We start from the raw sequence: 15,797 nt of genomic DNA, 5'->3' as shown, positions 1-15,797 counted from the left end.
TGAATTTTTGATATAATTAATTAATTTCAAAATTATAAGTTTCACAAAATCGAGTTAAAACTATTTTATATCGTTACTATCCTGTATCCATAATAGATTCTTCTGTAATAAACGAATGGGGATTAAATGAATGGGGATTAGATGAATTAATTCCGTCATTTGCAGGTAAATTCTAAAATGAGGCCGACAATCAAATAAAATTGTGACATTGTTATTATAGGTTATTATTGTCACGTGTAAACTTTGCCGGGTCTGAATAATTATTCTCTTTTATAATTCTTGTGCTAGCCTAAAAAATTGATACTGAGATGTTCAACACTCTTACCGACAATGATATTGAGAGTTTGATAATCAAAGTGGGCAAAAAGGACATTTTTAATTAAGAATCAAAACTTTAAAGATTCTGTTTCTGAAAATCCTGTTACTGACAAAATAAGTTGAAATATAACAACGCGTATTTATCAACGTCCGTGTATGGATGGAAACTGTGTACATGCGTTAAGAAGAATCTATCGAACATTTCGATCCTTCGAAAATCCTGAAATCCGTTTATATCCGCACATCGATATTCATCGCACAGAGATAACTTATGTGGGCCAGTTTGTACAAACTGCAAGGAAATCCAATGAAAAAATGAATAAATGAATAAGTGAATACACGTTGATAAATCGCGCATAGATATCCTAAGACCTCTCTTCGTATGTGGTTTATTAAATATTTTTATAAGTATGCTATTACTATTTGACTTATTGTACATACGGCTAGCGTACAACGTCAGACCTAAGCCCGATTGACGCCGAAAAGAAGTAAGGACTCGCGAGAAGACAGGCAAAAGAATGAGTCCGTTGATGATGAATGAATGTATTTTAAGCGTATCTGATATCGCTCACAAGCGTAAGCTCGTGTTACAGTTGTAGTATTTCGTGTGATACGAATACGTATTGCTAGACGGCGTGTCCTTGTCGTATGTGCTGATGCTGAATTGGTGTGAGTGCTTCGTATTGCTAACCGATAGATGTGCTTCTCGTAGAGCTTAATTAACACTCTGACGCTTAATTGTCAAGCGCTGTCTTTTATACTTAATGATTTTGCGAAGCCGCTGCTTCACGCAATTACTTCCGCATTGTCAACGCTTTCGCAATACGTGTTAGGTCATTACCCGTTAGGTTTTTGAATTTTCAGGTTTTCGGGTTTGCCTCGTGTTGCGAAAGTGCTTGGTAAGTGATTTCAATTCTGGGGTATAGTAATCTGACTCCGGTTGCCATGCATCGTGTTATGACTAGGCTATAACAATCTATCCCCCCCCCCTTCTTGAAAAAAACAAATTGAGAGGCCTTTTTTTTGTAACGGAGGGGAAATGCGTTATCGCATACCCCTGGCCCCGGGGGAGGCCTGGTGGTTATGTGGGGCTCTCCCCCGCCGACGATGTGTCGACAGGGGCCTACCCACTAAAACCCCTCCGGGTGTCCTGCCTTGGTCCGTGACGGCGGAGCTCCGGGAACGCGTGCAGCATACTTCCGGAGCAAATTGAGGGGCCTGAGATTTCTGTTATCTATTGTTATTACAAGTGTTTGCAGGTTATTACAAATTATTTTTTTATAACTATGTGCGCTTGTTTCGGCTAGTTTTGTTACTCTGCTGTTGCTTTGGCAAACTATTTCTTTTGCATTATTGCGCTTATTTTGTTGATGCTTTGTTTCATCTTTCGCTTGTACATATATATGCCTATTCCAACTATAGTTATTATTACAATAGTGGCTATTGCAGTTCCAATGTCGATGGTGAATCCTCTGCTTGTTAGTATGCTATCGTTACTTGATTTTATTTCTTCTGTTAGTTCTGTTGTACCGCTGGGTGCAATAAGATGAAACATTCGATCCGTCTTAAGGATTGGAACCCACGAGGAGGACACGTGGGGTGGCGAATAAAAATCTTACTTTCTTTTCAGTACTTATATTCCCCAAACGTTATTATAAACAATTTCCCTTTTTAAAATAATCGAATTGTGATGAACGGATCACGTGTCTTATCGCATAGTTGGCCGCTGGTAGTGTTGCGGGGTTTCGGGTGACCGACTTATCACGGAGCGCGTACGTGCCATTCGTACTTTACATTAAGAATTCCCGCTGCCCATAATTAGGCAGCCTAACTTATAGTTTCAGTATTTCCGCTATGATAAGGCATTAGGCCCTCGCGATGACCATATATGTATGGTCATATTCGCGTCAATCGTGCGATGCGTACGCTGTTCGCACAATTGCAAATTCCGCAACCTTGCATTTCCAATGCAACAAAAACTCGTGGCGTAATTGTTGCTAAGCGGATATGCAAGATAATTAAAGTAGCTAATAGAGCTACAACACCCCTCCTACGTTGAAAAAAGAACGAAAAAACGGAATTTTCCTGTAATAAGAAAAAAATTGATTTAGAAACGTGTACTCTGTCTTTTAAAAGTTGTTTTTGGTAGCCGGAATTCATCGTCGGCATTTGCTACTGTTACATGTTTCTTGGATTGATTCTGCTGTTTTACCCATGATATATAGGGTGTCCCAGAAATGCGTATTTTTCCGCCATGGAAGACATAGAGAAAATGAAAAAGATCAAAAAAGTCCTATACCATTTTGCGATATTTACTATAATTATTGAGTTATAAAATAAAATGTCTAAATTGGTGACGCCGCGCCATCGCGCTTAGCTTATAGGTAGGCGCGGCAGAAAAGGTGAGGCGTCACTGTCTGAATTTACACGCGCGACGGTCTTAATTTCGTCCAGAGTTGCCTGAGGCGCTGATTTGCAGCCACACCGACAGCCAGAGGGAACAGACTCACTTTTACCGGGTGGCACTTTCTCCCCACTTTACCCACTTATCGGCGTACGTCGAACAGGGTAACGAGTGGGAAGCTCTACTGTCTTCTTCTTTCTCAAGCGGTCTATCTCCTTCTCGATACGTCCTCTTCTGTCTTGAGCGTTCTCTTTCTTTCTTGTTATAGGCGCAGCTTTGCTTTCAACCGTCAGCTGTATGTACTACAGCAGACGTGTCTCAACGCAGAGATACGTTGCGTTCATAGAAAACAATTTGCCGGAGCTTCTCGAGAACGTTCCTCTTTACGCTCGAGAAACGTTAATATTTCAGCATGATGGAACTCCCGCACATTCTTCTCGGCGAGTTAAAGCACTTTTAAATAGTCGTTTTCCAGAGAGATGGATAGGTCGTAGTGGCCCGATCACTTGGCGGGCACGGTCACCAGATATTAATATGCGCGATTACTTTGTGGGTGGGTATGTGAAAGACAAAGTCGAGCATTGATGTGATAGTACCGAACGGGAGGTACGCGCCAAAATTGTAGCCGTCTTTAACACTATCACGCCAGACATGGCACACGCATCAAATTGTACAAAGGGCCGAGCTTTGTTTAGAAGCACAAGGAAGGCACTTCGAACAATTGTTGAATTAGAAAAATTTAATTTTTATATATAAGTAGATTAGGCTTACGGGGGAAACCACGTAAAAAAAATGCGCCAAGGCGTATGTGGCGGTGGTGGAAATGATAGCGTTTCCTTTCCAGGTAGCAAGGTGTCATCAATATGACATCTATTTTAAGTTATTAATATCACCAAACTCACGTCACAAAAGACATCAGGAATAATGTTATAATGATGGCCATAAGTCACAAATTTATGACGTAATATTTATGACATAATTACAGCATAATTATAATGAAAAATATACATGGTTCGGTGAATATAATGTAACATAAAAATTCTGCAATTGAACATTAATTTATAGTATTTTTAATTCTTTGTGTTTATTATGACTTAGAATAAGAAAATAAGAATCGTATTTCACTACTACATGAAATAATGAATATAACTATCCAAACAGCAGACAATATTTATAAACGTTTACAAAATATTTATACGTAATATTTTTATGATTTTAGATTGAACAAATTATAGATACTACAAAACATATTATAAAATATTATGATAAATATTTTAAGAATGTTTATTAACCATTATAGCAAAGATTTTTAAAAATATTTTTACTTTTTACATATATATATATATATATATATATATATATATATATATATATATATATACGAAATTTTTTGGTATTAAATAATTTTGATTAGAATTTATTTGCCGTACAGTTTCATAATACGTATTCAAGATGGTCATTTAATTAAATTTTATAAAAATTGCTCAAATGGTCTTTTTTCAATCCGGAATCCAATTTGGGGACTTGTCTTTAAAAAATGTTCTTGTTAAGTTAAGAATATAAAATCACATAATGCTACGTAAACGTATTAAATTTAATGTATTAACTACGTATTAAATTGGATGTATTAATTACGTCATACGATTTGCTTTTTAAAAGAAACATGTAAAAAAGAGCCTCAACCAATAAACATTCAAATGCTAATTTACGTTGAGTACTTTCCGAGTTGTGAGGCTTGAAAGCTACAGTGTACTGTAACTTCAAGCTTCATAACTCGGAAAGTACTTAACAAAAATAAACTTTCTTGTAGTGTTTTGGAAAGCTTTTGACATTAGCTATTAGATTCTTAAATTATAAATAGGGTGTTTCGTTTAATAAAGTTAAAGTGATTTCAATATGACCTGGCGACGCCACCCAAGATCAAATCAATAGTACCGTTTCACGTTCCCCTTTGAACTTTGCAAATTTTATCTGAAATATTTTTTCATATCTTTCATATTTTTCGAAATAATTAACTGGAAAGTTCTCAAATGAACACCCTGTACATAATAGAAGCAAGAAATTCAAAATTTCCAAAATTAGGTAAATATAAAATTTCAAAAACTGTCTATTAGAATATAATTAAATTTTCAAAAATTAATTTCTCATCAATGTATAATGAAAAGAATGGAAATCCTTATAACCAAATCCTCAGCTTCATCCCAGTAAATAATATTTTTCTCTCTTATGTTGTATAGACAAAGTCATATATTATGCTCTTACGAGTGCTATGCATTATATTTTCCAAGAATTATAATGTATGATTGACAAAGTCCACATGAATATGTTAACAAAACAAAACTTAGACCGAATGCGCATTATTTAATCTATTTTTGTCTTCCTACCTTCCTCCAATGGGTATTTCACATTTTCCAAAAGAAATGTGCTTTGCTTTTGGAGATCTACCTCTAAATCATAATTTTTTAACTCTAGCGTGAATGTAAATGTATATTTTGAATAAATTGACATTTGAAACATGTGTCAAATGATTGAATAAAGATATAAAAATAATTCTAATGCCTATTGTATTATACGTATAATTTTACGAGCTGAGTTTTAGAGGTCTCAACGCTGCATGTTCACGCTGGTTTCAGAAATTTGTAACTGGGTTAATTGATGAGTATGATAAGTACATTTTGAATCCTGTTTATTGAAGTTAATAAAGTTAAGTGTAGTTTTTACAATGTATATAGAGTTTTTTTAAATTCTTGCAGTAGTGATTGAAGTAAATTACTTGCAATCAGTTCATAATTTAAAGAATTTAAATAAAACTGTAAATGTGAATAAATTCCTACTTCAGTTTCAAAACAAACCGGAACGGTGAAGCGGAACAATAGTCTCATTCCGCCCCATCTACTCGTTGATACCTCATGTCAACAACCTTGCTTTTAGTGTAACCTTTTATGCGGAAGTAAATAGACATTGTGTATTTGTGCACGAGTTCCTTCTTTTCGTACACGATAAATTGTGCTGTTACTTCAGTCATTATATAACTTAAAGATGTCTCTTCTTAAAGATGTCTCTTCGTATATCTGACAGAGGTGAGAACAGTAATATGGCTGTGAACATTTCAGAAATTAGTGAGACCTCTACGCAACCATCACCAACATCACTTACCTCTTCCTCTATGGCAGAACCACGTTTTAGTCTACTTGATGGCAAATTTTTTAAGTACTTGCCAGAAAGTTCAACACCAAATAAAATTGTTGCTTTATGTATGAAATGTTCTCCTCAAAAAATAGAAATAAAGGGACATAATAATTGCTCATCTAACTTCCTAAGTCATTTGAAAAGGAAACACGGCGAAGATTGCATCGAGGAATATAAAAATTACATAAAAAGTAAAAAAAAAAGTTAAGCAATGTAGCCTGCGAAATTAGTAGCGGCAAAGTATCTAAACTTTCTGGAAAATTGAAAAAAACTAACAAAAGTTTTGACACAGAAGCAATTTGATGAAAACATCGTTAAATATTTTATTCATTCTATGATTTCGTTGAGAGCTGTAGAAGATCATTATTTTTCGAAAATTTTCTCAGATTTAAATATATCGAACATTGACCTCAAGATAATAAGTCGCCGAACCTTAGGACGTCGTATACAAGATTATTATGTAAAAGAAATAGCAGAAATAAAATCTACACTGCGTGAAATTAATTATGTCTGCACTGCGATAGACATCTGGTCTGGTAAGAAACAAAGTTTTATGGGAGTTACAGCACATTGGATTACGAAAGATCTGTTTAGGATGTCAGTGTCATTAGCTTGTCGCAGGTTCAAAGATACTCATTGTTCAGTGGGAAAAACTTAATCTTCGTCACTGCGTTTTCGTTTATTTATTCAATTTAATGATTATCACTTACAGTATATTTTTTGTGTTACGTTATCGCGTTACATTATTGCGTTACAACAGTCGTGTAGGCCGAGTATTCTCGCCGAGCGAGAGGCGACGACGCCGTGCAACGATCATCCTTTAGTTATCGGCTCAGGAGCGTATTTCGCCCTGAGCTCGTATCAGAGATACGACCCTTCGCGGATATCGAATAGGCGCACTCGCGTATGCACGTGTTGCGACTCGCGGAGGCACGGCAGGGAGAGCGAATACTTGCACGTCGTTACCGCGATGAAGTCGGACTAGAAAAAGGTGCCGGAGAGCCTTTCAGACCCTTATTTATTAATTTAGGAATTGCCACGTTCTCACCCCACTTGGTTCCGATTTTCGAGATCTATGCCCCGATTGGGCGATTCGGATTTTCGGTTTCCAAGCGCAGCGAATAAAGACGATCGGCCGACAAACGATCGCCGACGGTCCCAGGACTAGCGACGCCGATATTGCCCTAGGGCAATTGTTTACAACAGCCCTGCAATTGTAATATCGGCGCCGCATTGTCCGGATGATGTTTATCGTTGGGTAATAACCGCGTGCAACCCGGAAATGCTCGAGACCGTCCAAGCTTCGTCTTTTTGTTTATTTTGTGTCCTTTTTATGATGCTTTATTATGCCGCGCCATCCGACCGTCGCCTATTCGTTATGATGCACGTATTGCATCCGCATGTGTGTGCGCGATGTGAATTTCGCGTCGTTACACTCATAGTTATGATCGTATATCTGAACTAATACAGGAAATTAATTCTGATTTTGACCTCACTGTAAATAAGATAGTTGCCACCATAACTGATAATGCAATTTTGTAAAAGCTTTCAAGATGTTTGGAGTACAAGTAACAAATATTAATAAGATTGAGCCAATTGATAATAATGAAGATGTATCCGATGCGATTTCATCTGATTCCGAAGATTTTGCGGAAAAAATTCACAATTTATCAATCGCGGATGACTCACACATTGTGGAAAGTTACTTCCTACCTGCACATTTACGATGCTGTGCACATACATTAAGTTTATGTGCAACTACCGACGTTAAATGCACAAAATACTCCATTATCAAATATACATAATGCTGTGATGAAAAAATACAATGCTTTATGAAAAGCCGCAGGACGACCCAAGTCAGCAGAGATAATACAAAATATATTACAGCATACTTTGAGTCGACCTGGCGAGACCAGATGGAACAGTTTATTCGATTCTTTTCGACAAATTCTCTCTATTAAAGAAGAAAATGTACAATTGCATAGGGAACTAAATATAAAAAATCCTATTAAAAACACCGAATTTGATTACATACAACTTTAATATGTGCTGCGCCTGTTGCAGAAGCCCTGGATATACTGCAAGGTGAAAATAATATGTATTATGGTATTGTTCTGCCATGTCTTTTTGCTTTAAGAAAAAAACTCAAAAAAATTGAAAGAAAAAACAATTTAACTTACTGTAAAACGCTACTGAAAACTTATATAGAAAGTGTTGAGAGGAGATTTAACCAGTTTTACGATCTGAGTACTCGAGAATCCGAAAATGCTGCCATTGCTGCTTTATCTTATCCACGTTTTAAAAACAAGTGGCTGTCTTGTGTAGAATCTACACAACATAATATAGTCTTGAACAGTTTCAAAACCAATATATCAAAAGAAATCAACGAAAAACCAGAAGCAGTGGCCATTCACTCAAGAAAAGATGCAAAAGAAGAAAATTTCTTTTTCAATTTTAACTCAGATTCGGATTCTGAAAATTCAGAAACGCAATTCAATCGATCTCCTGATGCACCACTGACAAAAGCCGAATTGCTTATGCTTCAGTTTTTTGCAGAAGAAAGTCAAGAATTAGAAATTCTCAATAGATATTCGGAAATAAAGAATGTCTTCATCAAATATAATACTGCTCTACCATCTTCTGCACCTGTTGAGAGATTATTTTCATTTGCAACCATGACTAATCTTCCAAAGAGTCATAAGTTAACAGATCAAATGTTTGAGAAAAGGGTTATTTTAAAAACTAATTTACGTTATAAGAAAACTTAATCAAGGATATTTTTTATTTTGATGTGTATTAGTAATTAAGAAAAGTTTTTTTTTTGTAATTGATTATATTACATTCTTGAATAAAAAGAAATTTGAAATATCACATGTTATTTAATTTAAACATTCCTACTTATATATAGTTATATATGGTATAACATAGATCTGCAAAAAAAATTTTTTCAAGAGCTGTTTTGGTTATTCCACGTAATCTTTATGTTTTAGGGAATTTAGGGTATGCTGAATCCGAAAATGACTTCCGTTTTGTCATAAAACATCCCCTTTCCTGACAATGTAAGTAACTGTGTTAAATAAGGCAATATCTCAAAACAAATATAGATAGATCTGTGAAATTAATTTTTTATTACAAATTTTTTATAAAAATCATTTTTTTAAGGACGTTCACCGGCTAATCGATTTCTATACAAAATGCTTCAAATTTAGACTATATGCTATTAATATCAATATCGATATATCCCCCAAATTACAGAAAACAGCGGTACCGAATTCGAGTTATTAATTGTTAATTGCACACACAATTAAAATTAATAAATAATTGATCAATTAGTATTAATTGTAAAGACAATTAATAATTAATTAATTGTAATCATTTATACAAACCCACAATTAACAATTAATTACTTGTAATCATTTATACAAACCCACAATTACAATTAACTTATTTAATTGTTAATTACAATTAAAAATAAAGTTTTAATTGTTAATTGTTAATTGTAAAAAACAATTAAATTGTGCCCAACACTGATCCATAGTGATGAAACGAAGCATAAAATCTTTTTTATCTTTTCTAAAACGCTCCAAATGTCGCATTCGAATGTGTTTTTGTTCCATTGTTAGCGAATGCGCCAACCATTATGCACACAGCTTTCTGAAACCCAAAACTTCAGCCAAAATATTCTCACACTGTCTAATGAGATGCTTAGAGCTTCTACTAAATTTCTCTCGGTTAATCGACAATCTTCCAAAGCTATATCCTATACTTTTGCTACGATTTCTAATGTTGATGCTCTTTTTGGACGCCCTTCACGTGGATCGTCTTCAAGACTTGTACAATCACATTTGAATTCAGCAACCTATCTTTTTACTGTTTTAATTGAAGGTGATGAGTCTTTATATACTTTAACAATCGTTCATGAATTTGTTTTGGTGTTGCACGAAGAATAATAAGAATTTTATTACTGCACGATATTCAATTTTTTCTATTGTAAAAAAGTACTGTGACACGTCAACTTTGAACAACCGTAAATATATGAACGAGTTGACAAATCTACATGAAACTTTACACGTGTTCATAAAAAAGTAATACATTTTTGGAAAAATCAAATAGCGAACCTAATAATGCCATTTCTTATCAAACAACAAGACTTATTGAACAACCTAGTATAAACGGATAAAAATGTTATACTTAACACACACACATACACACACATTTCCAATTGTTATTTTTTTTTTTACTATCTTTACTGGTCTGATTATGAACAGAAACAGTTTTAATTATTTACAAAGTTTATTATAAAAATATCTAAATTTAAATAATCAAAGGCCTAGTGAGTGTTCGCGCGGTACTCAACACGCAAGTTTCTTCCTGTTCAAATCTTTACTTCAAATATAATACTTTTTATTAACGATATTCCAAGTGTACGATTAGCTCAGTGTTAGGATATTAAGTCACTTCCGAGATCTTAAGTTCGAATTCCGCCAATGCGTTTTCAAAGTTGTAAAATAATGCATAATAGTATTTAGTGATTTAAAAATTTTATATGCAAAACAGTGAATACAGATCAAGCTATAAGAATAATAAGATTGTTAAAAAACTAAAAAAAAAAAAAATATATATATATATTTTTTTTTTAATTAAACAATAAATGTATTATATACATTTATCTCATACGTTTCTTATATCGCATAATACGAATAGTTATAATGATTATTATATGTATATACATTATATAGTGCTACGGCCGTGAATGTTGTAAAGCGTAGATCGATTAAATGAAGAAACTGTCGCTCGTTAGCGACGTGTTGTTATGTTCGGACTTTTGGTTTTGACAGTTCGTCTTGCCAATAAATCGTTTTTTTTAATAAAAGCCTGTTCTTTTATTAGTATGCGCGAGTGTTACTGAAGGTGTGCGAGTGCGAGAGTACGAAGTGATTCACCCGGTCGTAACATATTATAAACGTATTTATAAATATGTTTATAATACATTACATATATACATTTTTTTTACGTATATATAAATACGTAAAAAAATGGGATGGGTTGCGGACATGTTCACGGATTATATGCGTTTATCTCATACGTTTCTATACCGTAAAATACGTATGATTATAATGGTTATTATACGTATCTTATACTGATCTGTGTTTATTGGGTTGTTGATAAATCTAAGTATATGAAGAAATGAATTTATTCTCTAAATTGAATAATAATTTAATCTTCCATTTCATAGTTTATTAAACAAGTAATTAAAAAGTTTGTAAAACTTAAATCATCTTGATTTGTTAATTTCGTATTGTAATATCTTTTCGAAAATTAAGTAAAATACGACGACGCTGATGTGTAGTTTACCAGCATGAAATCGTGAGTGTGGAACCAACGGCAAAAATAATCCGCCAATAATCTTTTTTCGTCGACCTCCGGAATAATTTAAAAGTGAATGTCGCTTTCCGTAAAAGCGAGAAGGACCAAAGATTTATAATATTGACCCATGGACCCATTGACTCATATAGAAAGTGAAAGCAATTTTAGCAAAAGACAGAAACAATTTAAGGTAAAGAGCATTTCAAGTCATTTTCATTTTGTGTAGGATGTGTTACATAATTATATAATGGTGTATATTTGATTATACTGAGGAAAAAATGTAACATCAATACAATTGGGGAATGCTCTTTTACAAATAATAATACAAATAAGGACAGAGATAAAATGTAATAAATAAGTTTAAAAAATTGTTCTAAGAGACCTGTCTTAAATCATTTGACAAACTGCTTAAGGTTGTAAAATATTGCAGTATTAACAAAACTGAAAGATGTTGTAAATTTAAATAATTTTGTTGCAATTTATTGCAATTGTTATTAAAATATAATAGTTGTTGACTTAAAAATCTATCACATTTAACAGAACTTTGCGTAATAAGTTGTAATAAGTATTTAAAGCATGTACGTAAACTAGCATAATAATATAATAACAAAATAATAATAATCTATAGCAATATTTAACTTAATTTGTAGGTCTATAAACGTTTTTGTAGAGCATTTATTACAATAGCTTATAGAACAAAATTTTACAAAGAAATTATTATGTAAAACTATTGTAGTAAATAAAATATTGATTGCTACAAATTGTAAAATTACTAAACAAAATGAACAGTAATAATCATCTGGCATTTTATATGTTTTTACATTTAATTGTAGGGGATATTTTTATAATTTGTACTATGAAATGTGTAACGCTCATAGAAATTTAGCACTAGTATTGGCCAATTAATTACTTATTTTGAATATCAGAAGCAATGCTTTTAATACTTAAAATAAATAATTAATTGGTCAGTACTAAATTTCTCTAAAGGGAAGAAGTAGTAAAAAACATATTTATTAATGAATTAAATATATTTACACATAATTGCCTACGCAAAAGTTTTACACATTACAAATTTTAATAAGATAACCCTGATATATAAGTAAAGAAACAATTTGTATAAATACAAAATATAAAATAAACATACAAAATTGCGCATAACAGACTAAGACTACATATTAAAATATAGATAGGTCCTTATCAGGGTATTGATTATTAAATAATATATTTTTAAAATCTAACAACTTAATTCTTTAGCATTACAAAAAAGTAATGAATTGATATTTTCGATGTAACGGTAACGGTAACGCGTTACTTTACGAAATCGAGTAATGGTAACGAGTAATGGTAACGAGTTACTTTTTACAAAATGTTCCTTTGTAAAAGTCGGGATGGGTATTTATGTTAACGGACGTTCATTATATTATAGTAAAATTTCCCCTTCTCGAAATATTATAAAAAATTCAAAATATTATAAAGAATTTTTTGCGAAAAATAAAATGCTTGTTTTAACGTTTCGTGCTTACTTTTATCATTAATAAACTCGATTAGAATCCTTATTAAAATTAACATTGATTAATAAAACTCAACAGTCACTTTTGATCATGTAATCTATTTCGACACTAAAATAAATTATGGACATCGAGCATCAATATAAAAAGTCTATATCATTTAATTTATTTTAAGAAGATCCATAATATGTATAAATTATGCTTCCACACGCAAGATATAATAATAATACGAATAAAACTCAATGTAAAAGTTTTGACAAACATTGTTTTAACGTAACGTAAATATAAAATATTTTTATTGTATATTATAAGTTTAATATCTGACTTTGATATTATTTAATGTAAAAAAACGTAAATTTTTAAAATATTTTAAATTGAAACACAATTTTCTATTAAAGGACCCACAGGACTGTCGTATTATCCAATTTCGCAAATTTTTTTTATCAATGACTTTAAGCATGATCTAATAATGAATTTGACATTGAATAGATTTCACTTCAAGAGTAATAAGTGTGTAAAAAATTTTTGATAACATTTGGCGAATCAGGAAAACAAATGCAATGTTCAATGGTAAAAATCGAATTTCGCGAAACCGACGCAAGTTGCCTAGGCGACCAAATTTTTTTTTGCTGCTTCTTCTATTAAAGGAGGAAGAGAGAGAGAGAGAGAGAGAAGAGAGAGAGCTAGAACCGGATTCGTTACGCAATTCGTGATGCGTGAGTCCAGTGGCTATGTAATTAAATGTCAAGGTCCCCTTTCTCTGTTATTCACATTGAATTCTATTCGTATTATTATTAGATCTCGCGTGTGGAAGCATAATTTATACATATTACGGATTTTCTTAAAATAAATTTAATTTTTAACAAAATCAACATAAGAATCAAGAAGTTGATCAGTAAATTAAATAACAGAGTTCTGAACCTGGTTGACGAGATTGATACGCTCGTAGAAGAAAAAAGTTCATGTTCTTTCCGTATGTAAAAGACTTATCGGAAAAAATATCTGAGTCTCTGAATATCCTTCCAGCTGCCGGTGCTGTCCGTGTGCTGCAAATTGGCGCCTCAACGGCGTCGATAAAACAGCATTGCTCACCTTACTTATCAATGATAAGTAAGGTGAGCAATGCTGTTTTATCCACGCTAGTCTCGGGTCTCGGTGCTTGGACGCACTTGGACGGAGGGCCGAAGCTGAGGCAGAAACGTTCCATATGACCACATATGACATTTCTCAGATTCGCGTAACAAAAAGTAAAGCGTTACGATTAAGGGGGGGAGGGTATTTTTAAAAGTCGTATTTATCTCGTTACAACTTCTGTACGCGCAACATCGTGCTCGTGCCGCACAATTTCAGATTTCAATTCTCTCTGGTAAATTATAGTAATGGCAACTCCAAAAGTGTGGGCGACAATACAACCTCTGGACAATCCGGTGAATCTACTAGATATCACGACGGAACAATTGGCTGCGAGTATGCAGGAGAGGTAATTATTGCTTACGCGTTTTTATCGGAGATTCCTCCACAAGCGACTACAAAATTCTCATCTATCTATTCAACTTGTGCTAAATCCAAATATCGCATTATAATGTGAAAATTGGTTGATTAACCTTAATAATTCCCCAATGAAATATGTACGAGAAATGATCTTTATTGTATCGTAAGAGTACCATTGGAAATGTTAAGCATTCCAAATTGGTGCCAAAGCACGGAACATTCGTCTTGTGTAATTTCTCTAAGTCACTTTGTATTGCCAGGGAGAAGAAATATTTTAACGAGAACAACACCTACGAAGGGGAGAAGAAGACAGGAGAAACGTACGATGCAACTGACACTGATAACGACGAAGTAATAGCAAATTTGTTACAAACTCAATTTAATCACGAGTACGACACAATGTTGAAGCGTACAGAAGAGAAGTTCAATCGTGATTCGAAAGGTGACAAGCATCAATGCCCTGTCTGTATGATTATCTAACGTTATTTTGTTTATTTCAGTGAGCATTTCGTATAGTAATTACCGTAGTTCTTTGTACGACACCAAGGATGAAGATAATGCGGATTCCAATGTGGATGACAGTAACAGGGACTTCGATCGTTTCGTCGTAAGTGTTGTGCAATGATGCATGTAACTCGTAAGTTATTTTAGTACATGTATGATTTTAAAGACTTGTTTATATCATTAACAATGACGTGTTAACGTATAATAAGCACTGCTTAGTATAAATTATGCTAATATATCGGTTTTTTTTTGTCAGAGTGTAGAGAAAGAGTATGCTTCGATACCACGTTGTGGTTACAAGAAGATGGGAAAAGATTCTCAGATTGTTACGAAGCATGACATCTTGATGTCTTCCAGAATTAACGCCTGCCGATTATTACAATTCCCACCAGGAATTGACACGGGAGACACGGGTGGTTTTGATGTCAAACTGAACAATAAAGTATATAACACCCTGCGTGCTTACAGTCGCGCGCAATATTCCAAGGAGAGGGCAAAAGTCTCGCCAAAATCTAAAACCCATTTGAAATAGAACGTCAATCCGGCATATGGTTTCTTCCTAATAGCAGTATTTTGTACCTCGTTAACATGCGATATGTACATCTTTGTTTTTTTTAAATATTGCATTAATAAATCATTTATCTTAAATTATTAAAAACAAATTATTTCATGTAATTATATATGAAATATTAATTTGATCCTTTAATAATTATGCCATATCAAAGACTCAAATATCGATAAATGTCGCTAACGAAGTACGGGATATCTGTGCTTTTAATTTCCTGTAATTACTTATGCCTACTTAATGTAAATACTTCAGGGTACTTGCATGATATGACGAAATGACAAATTTGTACATACTTCAGTTAAAATGTGTACATTATATAAAATAAAATAAAAAAAATAAAAAAATAAATCTTGTAACAGAGAACATTTGTTAGAACTGAAATATATTATATCCTTTATATATATGTATATATACCATATCAGCATAAAAAATGAACTTAACAGATGCT

At 33.2% G+C, this 15,797-nt stretch overlaps 1 protein-coding gene across 1 annotated transcript; it reads left to right on the top strand.

The window, feature by feature from the left end:
* The first annotated feature begins 13,928 nt into the window (after nucleotides 1–13,928).
* LOC105206214 (serine/threonine-protein kinase RIO3) lies at nucleotides 13,929–15,697 on the top strand. Its single transcript, XM_011175726.3, has 4 exons — nucleotides 13,929–14,266; nucleotides 14,538–14,719; nucleotides 14,778–14,884; nucleotides 15,038–15,697. The coding sequence occupies exons 1-4, from the start codon at nucleotides 14,166–14,168 to the stop codon at nucleotides 15,311–15,313; spliced, it is 666 nt and encodes a 221-aa protein (XP_011174028.2). The 5' UTR covers nucleotides 13,929–14,165; the 3' UTR covers nucleotides 15,314–15,697.
* Nucleotides 15,698–15,797: the final 100 nt, after the last annotated feature.

This window comes from Solenopsis invicta, chromosome 3, assembly GCF_016802725.1.
Source record: "Solenopsis invicta isolate M01_SB chromosome 3, UNIL_Sinv_3.0, whole genome shotgun sequence".
Classification (NCBI taxonomy): domain Eukaryota; kingdom Metazoa; phylum Arthropoda; class Insecta; order Hymenoptera; family Formicidae; genus Solenopsis; species Solenopsis invicta.
The sequence above is the reverse complement of the archived record's forward strand: the minus strand, read 5'-3'. Positions and strand labels throughout refer to the sequence as shown.